The 24,452-nt window shown below is 43.1% G+C and overlaps 1 protein-coding gene across 2 annotated transcripts in view; it reads left to right on the top strand.

Moving 5' to 3' along the window:
- ATXN7 (ataxin 7) overlaps positions 1 to 24,452 on the top strand; it is a 139,499-nt gene that overhangs the window by 54,700 nt on the left and 60,347 nt on the right. For both annotated transcript variants that reach the window (XM_081524522.1, XM_081524523.1), the window contains one exon: positions 9,628 to 9,732. In XM_081524522.1, coding sequence (XP_081380648.1) covers positions 9,628 to 9,732 — 105 coding nt within the window. The remainder of the gene's footprint in view (positions 1 to 9,627; positions 9,733 to 24,452) is intronic.

Here is a 24,452-nt window from a genome sequence, read left to right as displayed (position 1 = left end):
AGGGAACAGAATTAGCCAAGGCCGTGAGGTGGGAAAGTGCTTGGCTTTTGGGTATAACTGTCGAGGAGATAGAATTCTGGTGTGGATAAGGAGTGAACCATGTCTTATGGTTGTAGAGATCAGGCTGGGCCTTCTACGTATTGATTTTCATTCGGACTACATTGGAGTAGTTTACATAGTAAACTATTAAAGGGTTTAGTCAGAGTAGTGATATTTGTGATTTAAAAACATCACTGCTTACTGTATGTGTATGGGTGGGGGAGTTGGAATAGGCAGAGGAGAGAACAGCCACTATTTAGATCAAAGACCAGAAGACAGTTATTGGAAGATGATAAAAAAATGGCTCATGTTTACAAAGTATTTTGCATTGTTCCAAGCATCTTACTTCTGTTCATTAGTTCTTCCTACAACCTGTGAGATAGGTGCTCTTTCTTTTCCCATTTATAGATGAGGAAATGGAGGTAAAGGCTACCATGTGACAAGGCTGGAATTTGAATGCAGTCAGTGTGGTTCTAACAGCTGTGCCTTTAACTGCCAAGCTCTGTCCCCATAGCAGGCTGAGTTCTCCCATCTGTGTCTCCCACCATCCATGCAGCACATTAGCTGTAGTGAGCAGGGAGCAGACTGCAGCCCAGCTTTGGTTTCTTCCCCTCGGCCTTACCCCTTGGATGGCATGGTCTCCCTCCCCAGGTCTTCGTAGAGTTCTCCAGAGCATGTCTTCAGTCTCATCTCTCCCATCTTCATTACTACTTCCTGTCTTGCTCTGACTTATACATCAGCCCTTGGGGACCACCCTCCTACACCCTTACCTCTGTAGATCCACACTCATGCCAGAGTGACCTTTTGTATCATGTGGCTTCCCTCCTTAAAACTGTGGCTTCTTGCATGCTTGCAGGGTAGAGCTTAAGCTCCAGGACTTGGACTTGGATCTTCTTCATGGGATGAACCCACAAGTCTCATCCACCTCTCCTCTGCCTCTCATTGCTTACAGGGTGGAGCAGCAGGGACTGAGACCCCTGGAGAGTTAAGCTCACATTGTAAAATAGTTGCCATTTGGTGTGTATATCAATCTCCTTAGAGTTTCATCAGTGAGCACTGGGGCTCTTGCAGCACAACATGTTTAGTGTGTGTGATGTTGTGTGTTTTTGTTTATTTTGCCGAGTGTTCACTATGTATTCAGCACAGAACACTCTTCCACAGATTAGTTCATTTATCCTTACCATAAGAAGAGGTGGCAAGAATACACAGAAGAACTGTACAAAAAAGATCTTCATGACCCAGATAATCACGATGGTGTGATCACTCACCTAGAGCCAGATATCCTGGAGTGTGAAGTCAAGTGGGCCTTAGAAAGCATCACTACGAACAAAGCTGGTGGAGGTGATGGAATTCCAGTTGAGCTATTTCAAATCCTCAAAGGTGATGCTGTGAAAGTGCTGCACTCGATATGCCAACAAATTTGGAAAACTCAGCAGTGGCCAAAGGACTGGAAAAGGTCAGTTTTCATTCCAATCCCAAAGAAAGGCAATGCCAAAGAATGCTCAAACTACAGCACAATTGCACTCATCTCACATGCCAGTAAAGTAATGCTCAAAATTCTCCAAGCCAGGCTTCAGCAATACGTGAACCGTGAACTTCCAGATGTTCAAGCTGGTTTTAGAAAAGGCAGAGGAACCAGAGATCAAATTGCCAATATCTGCTGGATCATCGAAAAAGCAAGAGAGTTCCAGGAAAACATCTATTTCTGCTTTATTGACTATGCCAAAGCCTTTGACTGTGTGGATCACAATAAACTGTGGAAAATTCTGAAAGAGATGGGAATACCAGACCATCTGACCTGTCTCTTGAGAAACCTGTATGCAGGTCAGGAAGCAACAGTTAGAACTGGACATGGAACAACAGACTGGTTCCAAATAGGAAAAGGAGTACGTCAAGGCTGTATATTGTCACTCTGCTTATTTAACTTCTATGCAGAGTACATCATGAGAAACGCTGGGCTGGAAGAAACACAAGCTGGAATCAAGATTGCCGGGAGAAATATCAATAACCTCAGATATGCGGATGACACCACCCTTATGGCAGAAAGTGAAGAAGAACTAAAGAGCCTCTTGATGAATGTGAAAGAGGAGAGTGAAAAAGTTGGCTTAAAGGTCAACATTCAGAAAACTAAGATCATGGCATCTGGTCCCATCACTTCACGGGAAATAGATGGGGAAACAGTGTCAGACTTTATTTTTTTGGGCTCCAGAATCACTGCTGATGGTGACTGCAGCCATGAAATTAAAAGACACTTACTCCTTGGAAGGAAGGTTATGGCCAACCTAGATAGCATATTTAAAAGCAGAGACATTACTTTGCCAACAAAAGTCCGTCTAGTCAAGGCTATGGTTTTTCCAGTGGTCATGTATGGATGTGAGAGTTGGACAGTGAAGAAGGCTGAGCACCCAAGAATTGATGCTTTTGAACTGTGGTGTTGGAGAAGACTCTTGAGAGTCCCTTGGACTGCAAGGAAATCCAGTCAATCCATCCTAAAAGAAATCAATCCTGGGTGTTCATTGGAAGGTCTGATGTTGAAGCTGAAACTCCAATACTTTGGCCACCTCATGTGAAGGGTTGACTCATTGGAAAAGACCCTAATGCTGGGTAGGATTGGGGGCGGGAGAAGAAGGGGACGACAGAGGATGAGATGGTTGGATGGCATCACCGACTCGATGGACATGGGTTTGGGTAGACTCCGGGAGTTGGTGATGGACAGAGAGGCCTGGCGTGCTGCAATTCATAGGGTTGCAAAGAGTCGGACACGACTGAGCGACTGAACTGAACTGATAACACTGTGAAATGTAGGTCCTGTTAACTCTGTTTTACAGATGAGGAAACTGAAGTTCAGAGAGGTTAATAATTTAATGTTGTTCACATAGCTACTAAGAGAAAGAGTAGGGATTTTATCTCAGTTGTCTGACTCCAGAACTGCTTGGAGTTACTGTGCTGCACACACTAGCAAAAGAGAATTTTCCAGTGTGCATATTTGAGAATCAGACCCTGAAACACAAAATTCTACCAGAAAGTACCCCTAGAAATAGGATCATGTGTTCACGGGAAGCTTTCTCACCCTTGAACTTTTGTCTTACTGAGTGGACACCCCGTTCTAGTGGGTGACTGTGTGACATGTGATATAAAGGCACAATTATATCCTGGACTTGGGTGGCACCACAGAGACTACATCTAATATTTCAGTTACTGCCTATCCAATAATATTAGTGCATGCATTAGTTGTTTAAGCTTCATGGCTCAGATGTTAAAGAATCTGCCTGCAATGTAGAAGACCTGGGTTTAGTCCCTGGGTTGGGAAGATCCCCTGCAGAAGGGAATGGCTACCCACTCCAGTATTCTTGCCTAGAAAATTCCATGGACAGAGGAGCCTGGTGGACCACAGTCCATGGGGTTGCAAAGAGTTGGACATGACTAAGTGACTGACACCTTCACCCTTCATCCTTCAGGTTAGGCGTTGTTAAGCACTGTCACTGGAGCAGAAAACAAGACAAATGTGGAACTTAGTCTAGTGGGAGGAGATTAAGGCTCTCACAGTTAGATGGATAGTTACAAACGGGCATGGTGCTGTGTGGCAAGGCAGAGTCAGTGCTGTGAGAGCAGACGGGGGCCTGACCAGCCAAGTCTCCATGGATGTGACATTGAGGCTGAGACCAAATGAAGTAAAACAACCAGCCAGGTGAAGATCTGGAGGAAGGGGGTCCAAGCAGAGGGAACAGCAAGCACCATGCTGCTGTGACAGGAGACAGCATGGTGTGCATCAGGGACAGAATGAAGGCCATGTGCAGGGTGCCAGCCTTATCAGGGATCTTAGTTTTTATCCGAAGAGCAACTGGAAGCTTTGAGAAAGTTCCAGATGCCAGTCATTGCTTCACCATCACACAGAGAGAGCTCACTTCTCAGAATCTGCTAGGCAAGGCAAGGGATCTGCTGTCTTACAGAGCTACACAGTCATCCACGTACACATTATCTTCAAAGTCCTCCGTCAGTAAGTGACAGACCATGAAGGAGGTGTGAGTATGAGCATAGCTCTTGTTGAATAGTGGGGATTCCAGAAAGAAGAGAGGAAAACTTTCTGTGCTGCAGGCACAGTTGTGTCCACATAGGAGGACTGCAGAGAACAAGGTTCTGAGAAGACCCGCACAGCCGTGAGTCTAGAACAGGTTGACTTCGCCTGCAGAGATGTGAGGACTCAGGGTGCGAGGGCCATGCTTAAAGAGAAGTAGGCCAGGGGTCCAATCCCACTTGGCCGCTTGGGAGGCAGCAGAGGTGTTCAAGGAGAGGACTGACTTGATTACTCTGTAGGTCGGTGACTTTGGTGGCAGAGTGGAGGAGGCTGAAGAGGGAAGAAACTCAGGAACTCCGTCAGGAGCTCTGTACTGGTGTGCAGAGGCTGCAGGGCTCTGGCCTTGGGCACCGACAATGGGAGCACATGGAGGCGGCAGCTTCTGGCTGTTCCTGGGAGAACGCTGGGAAATGTCTGGGCTTTGGGGCCCAGCAGACCCGGGTTCAGATCTTGACTCTGCCACTTACTGGCTTGTGAAGTCTCAGTGTCTGGGTGCCTTAGTTGGTTGAGCAGTACGGTGAGGATGTGTGACTCCTACCTCCCAGGCTGTTGGGGGACATGAGTGAGCACTTCCTGGGGTCTTCTAAGGCCTTTCTACCCTGGGAGGCACCTGATGCGTTAGGGAATGTGATCATTACTGTTTGACATACGAAGAGACAAGTTCAGAGAGATTAGGGAACTTGCCCAAGATCACATTGGATTCAGAGTGCTGGGGAGTGGCCCACACTGTTAGCCACTCTGCTTACAAGGCCTGTGACTGAGAGTGATTGGGGAGGGGCTGGAGGTGAGATGATAGCTGAGCTGAGCCCTGATGTGTGAGAATGCACCAGGCATCTTGTGAAGAGCAAGGGCAGCGCCTGGCAGAGAAAAAGCTTTCGAAGGAGAGAATGGAGGTCAGTGTGCCTGGAGCAGAGAGGGCCAGGGGCTGAGAGGGCCAGGGGCTGAGGGGACAGGGAGTGGAGAGCGGGGAGGATAAACCTCTGGCCATGCCTTGGAGGTTATGGTAAAGGCTGGGATTTTATTCCATAGGAGTGGGAAGTTTCTTGGGAAATTTTAACAGTAGTCACATGATCTGTTGGAGAATTTCAGACTCACTCAGGCACCCAAGTGGAAGGGATTGTCAACCACATGGGAGATGTCTTAAACAGTCCACAGGAAAGGTGCTGGAGACAGGCTTTACAGTGGGGCCTAAACAAGGGAGAGAAGTGGTCAGAGGTGTTAGAGTGATCAGACCTGCTGGTGGTCTGAGTGTGATGAAGGAAAGAGGAGTCAGAGGTAATGTCCAGGGTTAGGGTCATTGACACAAAAGGGGGATGATCTGGGGGTGGGAGGCGGGAGACAGGGCAGGGTGGGAAGCTCTGCTCTCTGGGACGTGCTCGTTTGATCTGAGATGTATGAAAGGCATCCAGATGGCGGTGTCTGGTAGGCAGTTGGATATGAGAGTCTAGACAGAGCTCAGGAGCCGTCTGCGCTAGAGACAGAAATGTGGGAGTTGTTGGCATGTAGAAGTTTGGGTGCGTGGGAGAGGGGAGACGCACAGGGCGCTGCAGAGGTGAAATGTTTGGCTGCAGTGTCCATTTTGTTGTTGAGCGCAGTCCTCCCGTGAGAGTGGTGGCACTGAAGTAACTGGTCAGGACTGGCTTTGGTCAGAGGGCCTTCGTTCTGCACAGGACTGGGGAGGCTCTGCACACGTGTGCTCACGTGTCCACGGGACTGAACCCAGTCCTTCCTGCTTTGCCTGCCTGGGGTCTCCAAGTGTAGATGCATGATGGCCTAGATGTGGGTGCCGGGCCACTCAGTAATTAGAAGGTTGGGATGACCTGAATCCTGAGAAAACTTTAGGACCTACACACAATAAAGTCCATTCTTTCAAATTAGGTCAGAGTCCATGGGATCAAGTACGGTTTTAAAACTTTTCATTACATTTCATATAATGATTTAACTTGTATATTTAAAGACTATTTTGTAAACTTTTTTTTTAACTCAGTAGGAACTCATTTTAACTTGATAGGAACTCTTTTCTTTTCTGTCATAAATGAAGCTTTTTTTTTCCCTTCTTGCAAGCTCCATATGTTAACTTATAGATGGGCTGATTGTGAACTTACACTTTAAAAGTATTTGGAAACATACATACTGTCTCTCACAAAAATTATTTCATTTTCTCTGTTACCACAACATTTCACATGCTGTTCCTGTTGCTAAGGCCTCTGGAATGTCTCAGTGCAGAGAAAGGATATAGAACTCCTTTTTTTCCCCTGAAGAAGACATTTAAATTATTTTGTATCCTCTAGTTTACGTCTAAATATGGATATCTGGAAAAATTTAGAAAGCTAAAATTCAAGTTGCTTTAGGTTCAAAATTCAATTTGCTTTAGGTTCTTCTCACAGGAACTCAGTTTCATCCGGTGGCATGAACTGTACTTCAGCGTACCCTCGTTCTTTCCACAGGGATTGTGTGAGTGCACATGGATACACGTGCTGGCTTTTTAGGGAGATGTGCCGTGCTACTAAGAGATTAAGAACTGATTTCAGAGATGGTGAAAACCTAAGTTTGAGTCCTGGTTGTACTTTCTTGCTGGGTGATACTAGATGAGTTCTTGTCTCCATCAGTAAGATTAGGCTCATATTGTAGGATATACCTTATAAAAAGTGCTTAGTTCAGAACTTGGCACATAGTAGTCTCTCAGTAAATGTAAATATGATTATCATCATTATTGTCATCATCAGTTGCAAAAAATTGTAAGTTATTGAAGACATTGAACTTTTTACAGAAGTGTAGATTTCCTGGTGCTCACAGAGTAACCCCTTACTCACTTAGTGTTTCCGAGTCTAACAAAAGGATGAAAGGAATCAGAACAGAAAAAGAACAGTTTTCTACATAAGCCTCATTGTGGCCAGCCATATTCTTATTATTTGAAAGGATTGATACAGTATTTTTGTTCTTTTTTTTTTTTACAATTGCCTTATTTATAAAAGGGGTGGGGGCTAATTCCCAGCAGTATCTGCTTCTCTGGCAAAGTGACACATCGTAAACGCATAGCTTGACATAGAGTGCTGCGAGGCACCACGCAATCGAGGCCCATTGCAGGGGCCCAAGTCTAAACTGAATTCAGTCTCAACTGAAACCACTTAATTTATTGTTTTAATTGGAGGATAATTGCTTTACATTGCTGTGTTGGTTTCTGCCATGCAACAGTGCAAATCAGCCATAATTATATATATATATTCCCTCCCTCTAGAGCCTCCCTTCTACCCCCCAACCATCCCACTCCTCTAGGTCATCACAGAGCGCCAGGGTGGGTGAGATCACTTAATTTAATGCTTTAACTACTGTTTAATTAATAAAACTAATTAAGTTGATTTCATGAATGAAACTATTGATTTGATATTTATAGACGTTTCACATTTTTCAGCTGTAAGTTATGAAAGTTATACCATTTCTGTAATTCAGCTTTTCCATCTTAATTGTCCTGTATCAGGGTCATTTAACCTAGGGATATATGGAACCTAAGGTAAACTACTAGTCTAATTTTTTTTGAATGAAATGTCATGTCAAATGTAGCCATGGAAAGTAGCTTATCCACATGTGGATCACTACATGGATTTAACCTTTCCCCTCTCCCACGTGTACTATTTTTAACTCAATGTGGGCTTGCTTTCGAGGAAAAGAGCACATTGTTTGACTCTTACTTTTCATGAAATTGTTAAGCTTAGTCACAGAAATCAGCAATCAGTTAGAACCTTCTTATGTTCTTTTATCAGTTTATGTGGGCAACCCTGACAGTCAACTTATTGGAGTTGGCATCTGGAATTTCTAGAAATTGTATTCCTCTGGTCTTAAAGGAACCAAATTCAAGCCACTGTTATGAGTCAGAATGAAATCTCAGGTATTGACTTAGACAAAGTAGTTCACCTTTCTATGAATCAGTTTCCTTCTCTCCACAGCAGGGTTATAATGGTATCTGCCTTAGTAATTGCAAAGGTAAAATGAGATTGTAGCACGTAGAACGTGTTCGGTGCCACTCCTGGATCCCAGAATCCTGTCGCTCCCTGGTATGTTTCAGATTCAAAAGCTGTCTGTGCAGTTCAGTGTAAATAGAAACTGTCTAAGAAAATCTGAGCTATAGCCACGTGAAGATATTAGATCAGGAATTTGATATTTTAGAGATTATCATCACTTTACATCACCTCAGGGCATTTTCTGTTTCCTTTAAAACCACCCAGTTTACCCAGGGTGGAAAAGGGTGAAATTAAATCTTACAGGAAAGAAAGCAGATGCTAATCAGCTTTTTAGATCTTTTTCCTCCCTTTAAGGACTTCCCTTCCCTGGTGGCTCAGACAGTAAAGCGTCTGCCTACAATGCGGGAGACCCGGGTTCAATCCCTGGGTCAGGAAAATCTCCTGGAGAAGGAAATGGCAACCCACTCCAGTATTCTTGCCTGGAAAATCCCATGGATGGAGGAACCTGGTAGGCTACAGTCTGTGGGGTCGCAAAGAGTTGGACACGACTGAGTGACTTCACTTTCACTTTCCTCCCTTTAAACTTGGTATTTGGTCTACTAAAATATTTGCCCAATTGAAATGTGCTAATTATCCATTCATTGCAGATATTCTAAGTAGTGCATCTAGTGTAAAATACCAATTTTGAAATATTTAAAAGAGTTAAGATTCTGGATTTGAAATGTTCGCTCTGTTCCCTTGGTTGTTGCAATTATTACTAATTGTCCACAGTTAGGATTTTTTGGTTAACCATGTATTATCAGGTATCAAGTTACTGTACTTTCAATTTACATATATATGCAGGTAGACTAGTTTTATGTTTAATCAAGTTCTCACTATAAAAAAATCCAACTTGTATTTTGCCCTGTTCCAGTAATTGAACTGAGATTAATGTGTGCAGTGTTATGCTTGTACTGAAGTTTTTTCTCTCCAGTGGCATCAGTATGTAAACAAAAGGACTGGAGGTTAGTTGTGACCTGAAAAAAAAAGTATGAAAATAGTTTTCTTTGTATTACGTGTTGACGAAACCAGCAATTTTACTCTTAAGGGAAACCTCTGCTTCCTTTCTTAACTGTTCCATAGAACTCAGAGACTTGATGGCTGGAATAGAATGCATAGTTAAAAAAAACCTTTAGATGGTACTGCTTTGTAAATTCCTAGGCATTTTCTGTGGTTGCAGATTCTTCCTCATAAGCATTATTAGACTTCTCCTTAAGTTTCTTTATTGTGTGAGGGGATTCATGGATTGCATTTTAATAAGTTGGTCTGTTTTACCTCATACTAATGATTTCTTGTGCATTTTATTTTAACCCTTTATAATGGCGTTTCTGTAAGCCTGGTTTGATTTCTCTCTTCATAGTCATGGTGCATCACATCAGTTACTTTTAAACTGGAATAACTTTTATCCTGTGCACTTTATCATAAGGCAGCTCTTTTAGGAAATATCACCACCCCAGATGGTTTCCTATTAACGAGAACCACGTGAGTGAGTGATACTCTCTGTCTTTATTGCAGACATGCCAATATTTGGTCTCTGTCCAGCCCACGATGATTTCTACTTGGTGGTGTGTAACGACTGTAATCAGGTTGTCAAACCACAGGCATTTCAATCACATTATGGTAAGTGCTTAACCATTTAAAAATCATCATTAGAGGGTAAAAAGGTAGAGCAGGATTAAGCTGTGACAGCATGGGTGGGGTATACTACTCCTCCCCTCTGTCAGGAAGTAGGTCTTCTAATTCATTGAATGGGTTAATGCCTATCAGATGTTAGGTGTTTTCTGAATTTTCTTGAAAGGAATGTGTATTTTTCTGATTTTTATTAAAATTAGGGGGAAAATGTATTTCATAAAATCTTTGTTGAAATACGGCATCAGTGGAGTAAAATATTTGTTTTCTTCTAGGTCCCATGGTTGTGAATTTAGTGGGTAGTAAAATTATATATAGACACAGAGTATAGAGACATGGCTCTTTTTAAAAGAACTGTGATTTTGAAATGTCCAAGTTTGGTAGTTCTAAATCTATCTGATGTTCTAATTTGTGAATATGATGGAACTATGCTGTCTTCCCCCATCAAAATGTGCATGTACTTAAAATGAGGCATTGTGACTTCAGGGGTTTCATGAACCTCTGAGCCTTCCCTGGGCTATGAGACTCCAGGCCTGTTGTTAACTGGGTGTCAATCATGGGAGAATCCAAATAAGGTTGTTTTGCATTGTCATAGTGGTAAAAAAAAAAAAAAAAAAAAAGTTCTGATCATGAAGTTTAATTTTATACCCAGTTAGAGTCAGTAGCAACTCAGAAGTATTTGGGTGCTCATCTTGTTTCAGGCACGGGGATGTGGTTATCATTTCTACCTCCATGGGGTTCAAAGTCTCACTGGAGAGAAAGGCAAAACTAACTGGACGTATTTTTTTTTTTTAATAACTGCAAGTTGTTTCATTGTTGTCCTCACGACTACAAATACAGACTTGAGACAGAGAATAGTACCAGGGTCTTTCTGTAATAGAGCGTTCAAGCAAGGCCTCTAAGGCGGTGACCCTGGTGACCCGAGCCTTAAGTGATGAGAGGGGGTCACCCCTGCGGGGATCTGGAGTAAAAGTGTGCGACAGAGGGGAGTAGCGGTGTGCAGACCTGCAGAAAGCTCGTGAAGTTAGGGAAGTGGAGACATGGGAGTCAGCCTTCTGGGCGGGGCCATTGTTCATGTACAGGCTTGTAGGCCCCAGGAGGAAGCTGCCTGGGCGCACTGGAAGGTTTCTGTAAGGGAGGAACCCAGAACCATCTCTCTCACTAGGGCAGACTGTGGGAGGAGGGTGGAGGCAGGAGAGCAGTTCAGAGTAAGGCTACGGGAGCAGCAGGGCCGGAGGCACAGTCCAGCTTGGAACCTGCAGGGCTTTCTGTCGGGCTGGACTGCTGTTGTTCGAAGTCACACCTTCACGATCACATCGCATCTTTTTTCCCCAAGGAATCTTTTCTGTAATCATAAAAAGTTCCTTTGAGTTTCTGCTTCTGGGTGAGGCCCCAGAGTAGGCACCAGAATGAGCACCAAGCTGAATAAAATATTGTCTCCCTGCTTAAGATTCTAAGCGGCTGGTATTGGAAAAGACAGTTAGCCAGTTGCCGAGTGCTCTGGAGGTACGGGTTTTGAAGCCAGACCAGACTAGATTCACATCTAAACTTGCAAGAACCACAGGTTAGTTGTTCACCTTGAGCAAATTTTCCGACCTCAGCTTCTTTTTTGTAACGTGGGGACGATGATAGCAGCCTCGTTGGCTCCCAGGGAGGATGCAGTGCCGCGGTATGGGATAGCCCCTTGTGCATACCTGACACGTGACAGGTTTGCGAGAGAGAAGAGGTGCCACTGTGGGTGCGGAAAGATGTGTGTTGAAACTCACACAGAGTCCAAAACCTTAAGAATACGGAGCAGCGCAGATTGCTTCTTGCACCATAACTCTGGGCAGGCTTCTTCACATCAGGCTATTCCGAAGAGTAGAATGGATTGTTTTTCCCATGTGCAAATTGTCCCCGTCAGTTTTTAGATGTGGAATACATGTCCATTGTGGAAAAGGCAGAAAATACTTAAAAAAAAAAAATCACCTGCGATCCTCTAAAATGGGAAGTGTTTTGATGGGGATGGACAGGGCCGTCACAGTAGCACAGTTTGTGCCACTGCACAGCCATATTTGGTGGCGCCAGGTTGGCCACAGGGCTGATGGGAGCAAGCGCGGAGGCAGGAAATTCCAGGCTGTCTGGAATGTACTCCACAGAGTCTCCATTGGCTGGAGCTGATGTACCCCGTGGGGAAGAGCTGTGTGCCAGGACAAGGCTGGGGCTGTTCAGAGAGATTCAGTGCCATCAGACACCCCGGGCTTGATATGTCAGTGGGAACCTGTTGCAGGATTTTTAACACCTGAGTGATTTGGCTTAGTGATGAAGTGTGAAAATAGCTACTGTTTGTTTGCATCAAGCCCACTTAAAGGCGTTCCTTCTTCCAGGCCTTCCGTAGTCAGGAGGCGGCCCTCTTGGTCCCCTCTTCTAGAAGCACTTCACTCGGTTACAGCACGTTTCTTGGAGCTAATTTTCTTTATCTGTATGTCTGTATATTGGGGGTGAGGTAGGGGAAGGGGGGAGTGTCTTGAAATCATAGTTCTTCTCTTTTTCTCTATCAGTCTGTAGCATACATAGTGTCTTCTAATAAGATACGTGTTCAATGACAAAGGAATTCTGCTGACTTCCAAAGTAGAAGAAGGTGTGCTGTGAATGCAAGACTCAGTACATATTCCAGTGCCTTCTGAAGGCAGGCAGGAAGTGCAGCTGACACAGGCCACTGGGTGGGGGCTTTGGTCCCTCTAGTGGCAAGGGAGCTATTCAAGCTGTAAGAGTCAAGAGGGTCTCTGGTGGAAAGAGGAGGGCCAGGTGCCGACAGGGATTCAGTTGGGAAATGTAGAAGGAGGTTCCTCTTTGGGGGCAGCAGCAAAGGGAAGGCTGATGGAATAAACAGGAGGTTTGGAGATGGCTAAGTGTATGGACTTGGGGGCAACTTCACAAAGTGGAGGAAGGCGCCATGTGATGTCCCTGGCCTGGTTCAGGAGTGATAGCTCATTCATCTGGAAAAAGAGGTGGTCAGGGGGCCAGGACTGAAAACCATTTCCAACGTTGCCAGTGTGTCTTCTGTCTTTGGGGTGAGGGGTTGTAGCAGGAAGAAATATTTGCAACCCATTCTCCTTTGTTGTAATTCCAGAGGCCTATTGCTACATGTTTGTTTTCCAGAGTTAAAAGCAAGTGTTTTTGAAATTCAAGAAATTTTCTAAGTAGCCATTGCAAGCTGTTTATTCCTGTATTAGGAAGAACTTGGACCTGCCAAAGGAGAGATTCTACTGTCTTATCTTCTGATGAACCTGGTGAAAATATGTGGGCAGTCTTCTGTGAATTCCTGTCTTACTGATACTCATCTGTGACTTTTATGAACAAATGAGCAGTTGCTATAAAATTTAGCAGACAGTTCCTTTACAACCACTGCTGCCTGGCAGTGACGGGGAGGAAGCTACAGTAGCAGCAAGGCTTATCACTCAGCTCATGTTGGTAATGTTATTCTGAATTTGTGAGCAGGTTGTTACCCAACATAGTGAGAGACCTGCAGACATACCTCACTTCTTGCATTTTGATTTATTGTTCTTCAAAGAGAGTGTGTCTTTTACAGACTGAAAGTTGGGGGCAACTCTGTGTCAAGCAAACTCCTTGACTCCATTTTTCCAACAGCATCTACTGGCTTCATGTCTTTGTCACATTTTGTGAATTCTTGAAACATTTCAGACTTTTTCATTGTTACTGTGTTATTGTGATTTTTGATCACTGATTTTTGTTGCTACTTCAACTTGGTAAAGTCTCAGATGATGGTTAGCGTTTTTCAGAAACAAAGTGAAAGTTGCTCAGTTGTGTCCGATTCTTTGCGACTCTGTGGACTACACAGTTCATGGAATTCTCCAGGCCAGAATACTGGAGTGGGTAGCTTTTCCCTTCTCCAGGGGATCTTCCCAACCCAGGGATCAAACCCAGGTCTCCCACATTGCAGGTGGATTCTTTACCTGCTGAGCCACAAGGGAAGCACAAGAATACTGGAGTGGGCAGCCTACTCCTTCTCCAGTGAATGTTCCCAACCCAGGAAACAAACCAGGGTCTCCTGCATTGCAGGTGGATTCTTTACCAACTGAGCTATGAGGGAAGCTCTTTAGAAACAAAGTTTTATTTTTTTAAATTAAGGTATGTATGTTCTTCCCTGGTAGCTCAGCTGGTAAAGAATCTGTCTGCAATGCAGGAGACCGCTGTTCGATTCCTAGGTTGGGAAGATCCCCTGGAGAACGGATAGGCTACCCACTATAGTATTCTTGGGCTTCCCTGGTGGCTTAGATGGTAAAGAATCCACCTGCAATGCAGGAAACCTGGGTTCGATCCCTGGGTTGGGAATATCCCCTGGAGGGGAGGGCACGGCAACCCGCTCCAGTATTCTTGCTTGGAGAATCTCCATGGACAAGAGGAGCCTGGTGGGCTACAGTCCATGGGGTCGCAAAGAGTCAGACACGACTGAGCAGCTAAGCACATGTATGTTCTTTTAGGGGCTTCCTTGGTGGCTCAGATGGTAAAGAGTCTCTCTGCAACGCAGGAGACCTGGGTTCGATCCCTGGGTCGGGAAGATCCCCTGGAGAAGGAAATGGCAACCCACTCCAGTTCTTTTAAGTCATAATGCTTTTACACACTTAATAAGCTACGGTATGGCATAAACATAACTTTAACTATTGGGAAACCAAAGGATTTGTGTGACCTGCTCTACTGAGTATTTACTATATTGCACTGGTGTGGAGCCACACCGCAATGTTATGTCTGTACTTTTTTGCTAGCCAAGCTGTCTTTTCATGAGTTAACTGTTCACCAGGATTTCTACTGGGTCAATGATGGCGAGTGATTGTAGTGTCATTCTGGCATTTCCATTTTGTAGTCTGATCACTCTTGTCGTATAGATGACTCTCTTGGAAACTGTATAGTAATACCATGCTTTTTAGTTGTTGTTGTAATGTTTTGAAATAGTCCCTGCTGCCTTGTACTTCTCTTTAGTTATTCAGTATTTTTAGGAGTGAGATGTTTCTTACTGCTAATTTCAGATTTTCAACATACAGTTGAATCAGTGGATCCAAAACCTCCTGTGCTTCCAAATCAAAGGGAAGCTGCCTAAGTGGCCCCTTCCTCCTACCCACTGCAGACTGGCGGTCTGGGAGGAGCCAGAAAGAAGACCTAGGAGTCTGCATTCCACCCGGCTCCCTCGGCTGACTGTGACCCAAGGGCTGGCCAGGATGCGTTCACATCCGATCCCCTCCCTCCATGGGGCTGCTGCTTTGTATTCCTGTGCTTGGCATAGGGACTGACGCATATCGGTGCTCAGAGATTTGTTGAGTCTAGCAAGGATGGCATGATAGGAGGCCCCTGCTTTTTTTAAACTGATTTTTAACTTTTTGTATCATGTCCTGGAAATCTTACAGTAATTGCCTCTGAAACCTTAAGTATGAAAGAGGACTAAGATGGTGACATTCCCTGTGGCCAGAAGCACCTTTCTTTTGAGATTGTGTTAGCCAGGTTGGGGATCTGAGTAGATACTTTCGTTCATAATAAGTGTATTGGCCCTAAATTCACTACTGAATAGCGTAAATTGTGTATTCCCATTTATATACATTTACTGTGGATCTGAACAGGTAGGGTCAGCTAATGACTTGTGGGGGGCCTCTGGGGTTCTGTGCTGAAAGAGCTTTGCAGGTGATTCTGAGAAGCTGTGTGCTGCACTGCTTTGCACCCTGCCACTTCTATTTGAATTTGCTTGTGAAGAACACCGTAACTTCTGTCAACCTGTCTTAGGCAGACATGGGCTGATCCTACCTAGGTGAAATACATGAGTGATGTTAATTCAGCTCGGACAGGTCGTCTGTTTAGCATCTCTATAATTAATGGAAGCTCTGCATGAATGTCAGCTGCTGAAGTATTTTGCCTCAGATGAGTTAGGCTGACCCACTTTTTCACCTTGTGGCTCAGCCCCGAGTCCGAGCACATGTACTTCAGCCACCTTTTCCCCAGTTGTGCTCCATCAGATTCCATCTTTATGATTAATTTACTTCCATTTAATTTTTTTTTTCTTAAAATCAAACCACTTCTATTTAAATCTTTCACAAAGAAAACCTCACTAGAGTCATCAGTGGGAAAACTCTGTCCTTTGCCATAGGTGATAAGTGTGAAAATAAATGTAGTGAAAAGATTCAGTCCTTTGTTGCTACTCTTGCCAACACCAGCACTGAGCCCCGAGGCCTGCTTCCTTAGTTAGAGGGAGACTAGCACGTTTTAGGCAAGTATCATCCACAGAGTGGCATGTTGTTATCACAAAAAGTAAAGGAGATTTAGGAAGGGAGTAAGTTTTCACTTGAGATTTAATGTTGTTAATGCTGGAGAGCGATACCTACTCCATGTTTGGGAAAACACCAGCTCAAGCTGTCAGATTTGGTTTCCTCTGCTATTCAGGGAACTGTCTCTGGAGGCCAGTCCTAGTCTAGGAAATGTCTTACCTAGGGAGCAGAATTCTCAAATCTCATGTTGATCTGCAAAAGGATCCCAGATAAATACCCTTTGCCATTTATCCATTGATGCTACGTGTTGTGCGCCTCCCCATTGCTGTAAGTGACATGCGAGTCTGGGCTTGGGGTAAAACATGTGCCCCTCAGACTCTCTTCACAGATGGGGATGTCATAAATCTGGCTTTTTCATGAAAGTATCTTTAGCTGACACTCCTCTGCAATCTTAGAGCTTTCTCCACTTATAGATATTACAAATCCTGTAAAGTTAACAGCCACATACATAGTTGGGACTTAATAAATGCACTAAGGTGGTGGATTTTTTTAGGTGCTAACATAAATTATATTTTTCTGAAAAGTCATTTTCATCAGAAGATGAATAAATAGGAATTACTGAGTTTTTTGAGCTAATTAATTGGATTCAAAGAACATGACTGTGCGAGCAAAACAAATCTTACTGTATGACATCCCATGGGCTGTCTCTGGCAAAAATGCCAATCCCATTGTTGACAACAATTTAACATAGTTGTGACCAATGATTGTTATTGTGTAATTAAGTGAATCTGCATCACAGAGTAGAGGTTTTGCTGTTCAATAAAGAACACTTTCTCCCTCTTGTGATCTGATGGAGTTAGGTGTAGAAAGTAACAGATACAGGAATTTTAAATGCGTTGTTTTATTTGGCTATTAAGTAACTTTGTTCTTAGATAAAGAAAAAAATGTTTCTTTTTTTCTCTTCAGTTGTTTGAGTCTTATTCTACTTTGAAACTTTCAGTGATAACTTGATCTTTTTAGGATTGATATAAAAGTCCACAGACTAATGATAATTTGTAGTAGGACTTGATTCACAAAGTGTTTTTGTATTATCTTATTTCCTGTTCTTAGCGACCCACTGAATGGATGGTTTTATTCCCAGTTTACAGATCAAACTCCTAAATTAAATGTCATTCACACAAATAAAATGTCTCAGGCTGAGTTTTCTGTCTACTTAACATCTGTTTCTATAAAGAAAGCTGAGCGTCGAAGAATTGATGCTTTTGAACTGTGGTGTTGGGGAAGACTCTTGAGAGTCCTTTGGACTGCAAGGGGATCCAACCAGTCCATCCTAAAGGAAATCAGTCCTAGATATTCATTGGAAGGACTAATGTTGAAGCTGAAACGCCAATACTTTGGCCACCTGATGCAAAGAACTGACTCATTTGAAAAGACCCTGATGCTGGGAAAGATTGAAGGCAGGAGGAGAAGGGGATGACAGAGGATGAGATGGTTGGGTGGCATCATGTCCGACACAATGTACATGAGTTTGAGTAAACTCTGGGAGTTGGTTGATGGACAGGGAGGCCTGGCGTGCTGCAGTCCACAGGGTCGCAAAGAGTCGGACACGACTGAGTGACTGAACTGAATATCTGTTTCTTCTGCATATAATAAGGATGTATAGAGTTAAAGGAAAATCTAAAGATGTAATGAATTCCACATGTCACAAAACTGTCATTAATGACATGTTGTAGCTCAGGTAGAATTGAAAGTTTGCCTAGAGTGACTGGGTCAGCAGTGTAAACCCGTTACCTCAGAGAGCACATTTCGTCATTTGAAGACGTAATGGTAGAAGGTAGATACTTGATTTAGCATAGTCATTGCTAAGTGGCTTCAGTCATGTCCGACTCCGTGCGACCCCATAGACATTGGAGTTCTCTTAGGCCTGTCCCACTTTATTTAACCCTAAATCATAGTAAATATCCAAAGCCAAGCTCCTCCTCTTTTTGTTCCAGCCTTATGACATTTTGTAGCTTCTCTAGCGAATTGGTTGGCATATTTTTGCAGTCAGTATAAAGACTGAAATTTGTTGCAGAGCCAAAAATACTTCACTCTTTTGCTTCAAAGACATATGCCGGGCCTTTCTCCAGCAGTCAAGGGCTGAACCGGGGAAGGGAGCAAACCAGAGCAGGCACATCAAAATGTGAGCAGTGTCAGGGTAGATGTTACTTTAATTCTTGAAGGAAATTCCAAGTTGACTGTTTGATCTAAGCTTCCTGTCACTGAAGAGTATGATGTAAAATTAATGCAGTAAATTCAGTTTTTCTCTACTACCAGCCAAACACTGCAAATTAAAATTTTCAAGTAACTTCAGTAGCATTAGATAAAGGATCACTTTGTCTCTAACTAATATAAGTTTATCTTTTTTCTTCTTGGTTATATAATCAACGGGTATATTTTAAATGGTATTGTTTATGCCATTTGTAGGAGCTACATTTTTATTTCTAGTTATAAAATGCATTGATTTTTCTTTATACTGAAATATGTGCCTTTATTAATATCTGTGCCTTTGGGGCTTTTTTAAAAAGCCATAAATTGGCGAGGATACTGTTCACTCATTTAGCAAATATTTATTGAGTACGTCCTGTCTAGGCATTTCTCTCCAATGAAATAGGAAAGCAGTGTCTTTGATTTCATGCAGCTTATGTTCTGTTTAAGGAGGATAGAGTGAGTAGGATGAAGTTAAGTAAAATAAGATGATTTCAGGTAGTGATAAAGGCTTGGCAGAGAAAAAATGTGGCAAGACACTTCAGGTAAGGCTTAGTCAAAGCCATTCAGAGGAGGTGATGTGGAAGGTGTGTGATGAAAAAGATCCAGCCGTGCGAAGATCTGGAGGAGCAGTGTTCCAAACAGAGAAACTGGCAGGTGCAGAGATCCTGCAGCAAGGCCAGAGAGGAAGTGGAAAAGTAATGTGCAGGGAGGAGAGGGGGCCAGGTTAAAGTTGGAGAAGGGGGTGCTGGGGCCAAATGAAAGGAATCTGGATTGGCCAGTGCAGACTGTGCAGTCACTGGAGGATCCTGAGTCAGAAAGGGTCTTGACCTGATTTGTGGTTGCTCTTTGAAATGGAGGACAAGAGCGGAAGCAGGGAGAGGGTTAGTGGGCTGCGCTGCACTAGACTAGGTGAGGGCGGGATCTGGAGAGAATGCTTGGGCTAACGGGGCAGCAGCAGCAGCAGAGGCTGAGTTTGTGGCTGGAATAGGAATCAGCACAGAGGTAGGAGGCCAGCAGGGCCAGCCGATGAACTGGAAAAGAAGGGACAGGGAATGGCTCACAAGCAGCTGGATGGATTTACTTAGCTTGTGGATCATGGGGTTGTTATTTCAATTTGTATATGGGCTTTTTTTGTTTGTTTTTTTATTTCAATGAAATGTAATGACCTGAACAAAAAGTCATGATGTGTTATATGCATTAAGTCTTTAGACATTTTCTAAAGATTGTAGAGATAGAAAATAGTTATTGCAGTGATGCAAAACTTTGGAGTCATTTATTCTTTTTGGGCTTTTGTTGCCTTTTTAAGGTGGAACAGTAATTTAGTTGTGTAAACCTGGAAACAAAAGGATCCTCTCATTTGGGTAGTAGAAACTTTCTAATTAAAAAGGAAAAACACATGCATTTGAGTTTTTTCTTTTTCTTTTCATCATTAACATGGTAATGCACATCATATAAGAAAAATATGAACCAACAGCAGAGGACAAATATGCAGTCAGAATAAGTAAATAAATCTCTTCCGTCTTACTTTCCAGGGACACAGATTGACATAAACACTTGGAACGTGTCTAGACCCTGGACAAAGCAATATTTGGCTATATGTGTCTTGTTCCCTCACACACATGAAAAATTAGATTTATTATAAGATCACTTTTTTAGACTTAGTGAACTAGCTTATTTTTCCATGTTAATGCACATTACTTCCTTCTTTTTAAAGATTGCCTATTATTTCACTTCCTTAATGTATTTAACTTAACCTGTCCCCTATTGGTAGACATTTAGATTGTTAGTGTTACATTATCACATGCATTCTTCTTTGAGAATGTCTGTCAGTATATCAGTAGATTGATTTTCCACCTGGAGGCTGATCAGAGCTGCCCTCCAGGTTAGTGCTACTCTGATTTAATGAACAACATAACAGTTCTGATTTGTGTCACCAGAATGAGGCAATGAAAATGTGAGTGTCCAGCAGCATAAATCAATCAATAAATTATTAATATTCAGCAGTGCCACTCTTGACTTGTCTGCTACATGTAGAAATCATTAGAATGGCTGTGGTTCAGATTTTGAAGGGGACATTTCAGGATATAAATCCATATTTTAGTTCTATTTGCTAAAAGATGTTTCTCCTGACAATCATTGTTTCACAAGGCCATTTTGTGTGTTGAAATACGCACACACCTGCTGTACTGGCCCTGTTAAGCCTGTGGTCTTATGTTTGACCAGAAGAGGGAGTTTTTAGCACTTCTGTATGCTGTAGCACCTACTGCCTAACTGTGGTAATGCCTCCCATGCCGTGTTCAGCCCCCTACAACTGGTTTGGGGCAGTAGGCAAAGTTTGAATTCAGCTGTTTCCTTCCTTATTGCTTATTGTGTGTATAGAAATTCCAGTATTTAGGTTTACTTCTGTGTTTTGCTTTTAAGTCAGCAGTTCTCAAATTGAACTTCAAAGAAATTGTATAGCTTTTCCTCTTGTGTGTTCGAAAGTTAATGAAAAGAGATCAAGGAAGTAATTATCTCATTTAAAATAAGCAGTCACCCCCTTATCACACATGATGTAGTTCTTGATTTGTACTTTCCTAGGGTAAAAAATAAACTCCAGTATGAACTTTATTTCATTACTTCTTAGGCTTGATAGTTTTAAAAGATTGTTAAAACTCCTGCTATAGAAGATTTGTAGTGAGCTTTAGAAAATTAAGGCATTGTTTCACAAGAGTGGCTAATAGGCCTTTTTCCCAGGTGGTGGTAGTGGTAATGAATCTGCCTGCCAGTGCAGGAGACATAAGAGACAAGAGTTCGATCCCTGGGTTGGGAAGATCCCCTGGAGAAGGGCATAGCAACCCACTCTAGTATTCTTGCCTGGAAAATCCCATGCACAGAGGAGCCTTGCAGGCTACAGTCCATAGGTTCACAAAGAGTCAGACATGACTGAAGTGGCTTAGCATGCACACCCTGTGTGATTCTTACTGTGCTTTGTCATGTTACTGGAATGAATCCTTGTCTGAAATGGGTACCATAGTCAGGACATAGTGCTGTGATTTAATACCAGAGTTTCATGCTGTTTAAATTTTTCTTCTGCTTTCTTCACAGTGCATTTTTTATAACAAAAACTTGAGTCAGTTCCTTTATGGATTTTTTTGATTGACACCTGAATATATGAGGTGCATTCATCTGTCATATATATTTATGTAGATACCCAAGTGTAATAATCTCAAACATGCTATTTTCAGTATAGCCTACTGCCTTCTTATCTCATTGGCTCTTTCTGCTTCCCAGCCTTCTCCAACTGTACTGGTCCTCTCCACTCTGTAATCCATCTATGTAACTTGGTACATTCTTCATATGTAACTTAGTATGCTGCTGCTGCTGCTGCTAAGTCGCTTCAGTCGTGTCCGACTCTGTGCGACCCCATAGACGGCAGCCCACCAGGCTCCACCGTCCCTGGGACTCTCCAGGCAATAACACTGGAGTGGGTTGCCATTTCCTTCTCCAATGCATGAAAGTGAAAAGTGAAAGTGAAGTTGCTCAGTCGTGTCCGACTCTTCGTGACCCCATGGACTGCAGCCTACCAGGCTCCTCCTTCCACGGGATTTTCCAGGCAAGAGTACTGGAGTGGGTTGCCATTGCCTTCTCCGGTAACTTAGTATACATCCTTCTATATTTTTATCATGCTCATAACTCTTTACAGGCGCATGTAATCCCATGTTTCATTAGCAGGGGCTACAGGTCATAGTTTTTACCTAAAGATGGATCCTTTTAATAAGCACACTTCTGCTGCTCCTCTATTCGGCAAAACCACATAGAAATCCATTCACATCCCAGGATAACACAAATCCCCTTTTTTAATGATTGCTTACTGTTTAAGGTGCGGCTGTGTGGTAGCATCCTCAGCCAGGCCCTCTTGTCTGTGGACATTCACTTTGTTTCCTGCCTTTTACCTTTATGAAGAAAGCAGCAGTAGCCACCCTGCTAAACTCTACATGCATCCTTAACTACTCATGATTTTGTTTCTATGGGATAAAAGTCTCAGGAATGTATTCCGGATCTAAAAAGATACTTATTTGCCTTGTTTATAGCTGTTACTAGATTGTTTTCCCAGAAGTCTGTTAGTGTTTTGTATCTCTGCTAGCCACATAGGAGAGTACTACCACCAGGAGTAGGTATTTTATTTATTTTTATAAGCTTCCAGGTTTTTTCTAAAGCCTCTTAGGATGTTTTACACATTTATTCACAAATGTGATTAACTGTAATTTGACTTTGAAGTCCATTTCTCAAACAAGAGCAAACTTTTTTACTACCAGTGTCGCATGTGTCTTCACCGTGTGATACTTTATGATATGAGGCAAAAGGTTTTTCAAAACGAGTGATGATTTTTCAAGTATTCATTTAAACAACTACAGACGGTTTTCCTGGCATTTATGGGAGATTTCTCTTCACTCTGATTGGAATTTACCTTAGGGCAGAAATCTAGTTCTGTTAGGTTGAGATTCCTCTGCAAAATGTGTAGACTTGTAGAAGACAACAATTTCTGTTGAGATCAGTTGTGGGGCCAGTGAAAAACTATTGTCAGTTTTATTTCTGATCTCATTAGCCTCCTTGAATTTGGTGTGATTGGTCACCTTTTAACAGTGTTCACTTTGTGTCTCAAATAATGACTGGGCTGAGGTCAGACTGTGGTTCACACAAAGCCTATGTAAATCAGGCCATGAGGTTATACTTTATTTGGCTGCCTTTGAACAATCTGAACAGCTGAAAAGGGACACACACACCCCAAGTGTGGCTGAGCCCTGAAGGCGCGTCCACCAAACTGAGCAGACGGTGCCAACCGGAGGAAGGCTGTGTGCCATGAGCCCCCAGAGTGAATGATCCCATTTAAGCTCCCATCTCCCACCTCTCCTACTCTGGCGGGAGCACCTAATGAGCGCGGGATAATAACACAGCAGCAGTTTCTTGGTGAAGCTAATCTGATCGTGGACAGCAGGCGTCCCGGCCCACAGCTGAATGAATTGCTTGGTATTTCCAAGTTTGAAAATACTTTCTTCCTCTTTCAAGTGCTCCTTGGCAGCAGGTAAGGAATGTTAAAGCTCCTGTAAGTGCCAATTAAGGCCAATTATAACTCGCCCGGCCTGCTGAGACGCTGAAGTGGGGTGAGCGGAGGCTTGTTGTGCTCCTGTAAACTGGAGAACTGGCTGCCGCTGGTGACAGGAACTCAGGATTTCCCAACTGCCGACAGCTTGTTTGTTGCCCTGCAGAACACCAAATGACATCGCCGCTGGCTTCTCAGGGGTAGATTTAGGAAATCCCAAGATTTGTCGGGGACCTCACTAATTTTCATCACAGAAACCTCTGTCTTTATATCAGTTTTCCTTTATTTCAAGTGACGTCCACCATCCAATTTCTCCTTCTTCCTGATCTAATAGCCAACATTTATGGAGCATTTCAGAGGTGCTAGGTACCGCATCACATGTGTCACCTCCTTTACTCCTCATCAAGGCCTCAGTAGTGCTCCCCAGGGGAGGACACAGACCCCCCACAGGGGCAGAGGTCCCTTGCCCAAGACTACACAACGAAAAGTGCTGAGGCCGCGGCCGGCCAAACCCAAGCCCTCCCAGCCCCTCCCAGCTGCTGCTGGTTTGCTTGTTCGCTGCGAGCAGGCTAATTCACAGAAGAATTTGTGTCAGTTCAGGACTCCCTTTGTGCAACCAGAGTAAAGCTGATGAGTGCACACCATCCACACCACAGCCAGTACCTATAATTGTTGGTCTGTAAGGCATGGATGCTATTCTATTAAAATGGTATTTTAGTCTGTAGTCTTTTTTTAGTCTGTAGTCTGTTTATTTTTTTTCACAAGAAAGAAGAAATGTGACCATGTCCCTTGAATGAGCCATCATAGGGAAATGTAATATCAATATAAACTTTATTTGGTTAGGGCTCGAAGAAGAGTAATAATGCTTTCCAAGCAGAACAGGGTGGCATTAGGTTAAACATTTTTAATTAGGGCATTAAGAGAGGTGTGTGTTTAAAAGTTCAGTCTGAGCTTTAGATGCTCAGTTTTTGTGTATTTGTGTATATTCTTATTGTGTCAATTTTTATTTTTCTGGTTTGCACTATCATTCATCCCCCTTTTGATACAGATCAGAACAAATTTGGACACTTTCTTCTTGTTTATATATGAAAATGTTGGTATATTTAAGAATACTTTGTAATTCTTAA

The sequence above is a fragment of the Giraffa tippelskirchi genome, chromosome 9 (genome assembly GCF_054371585.1).
Source record: "Giraffa tippelskirchi isolate mGirTip1 chromosome 9, T2T-mGirTip1v1.2.pri, whole genome shotgun sequence".
NCBI classification, from domain to species: Eukaryota; Metazoa; Chordata; class Mammalia; order Artiodactyla; family Giraffidae; genus Giraffa; species Giraffa tippelskirchi.
Note: the sequence above shows the minus strand (reverse complement) of the source record. Positions and strands in the feature narration are given on the sequence as shown.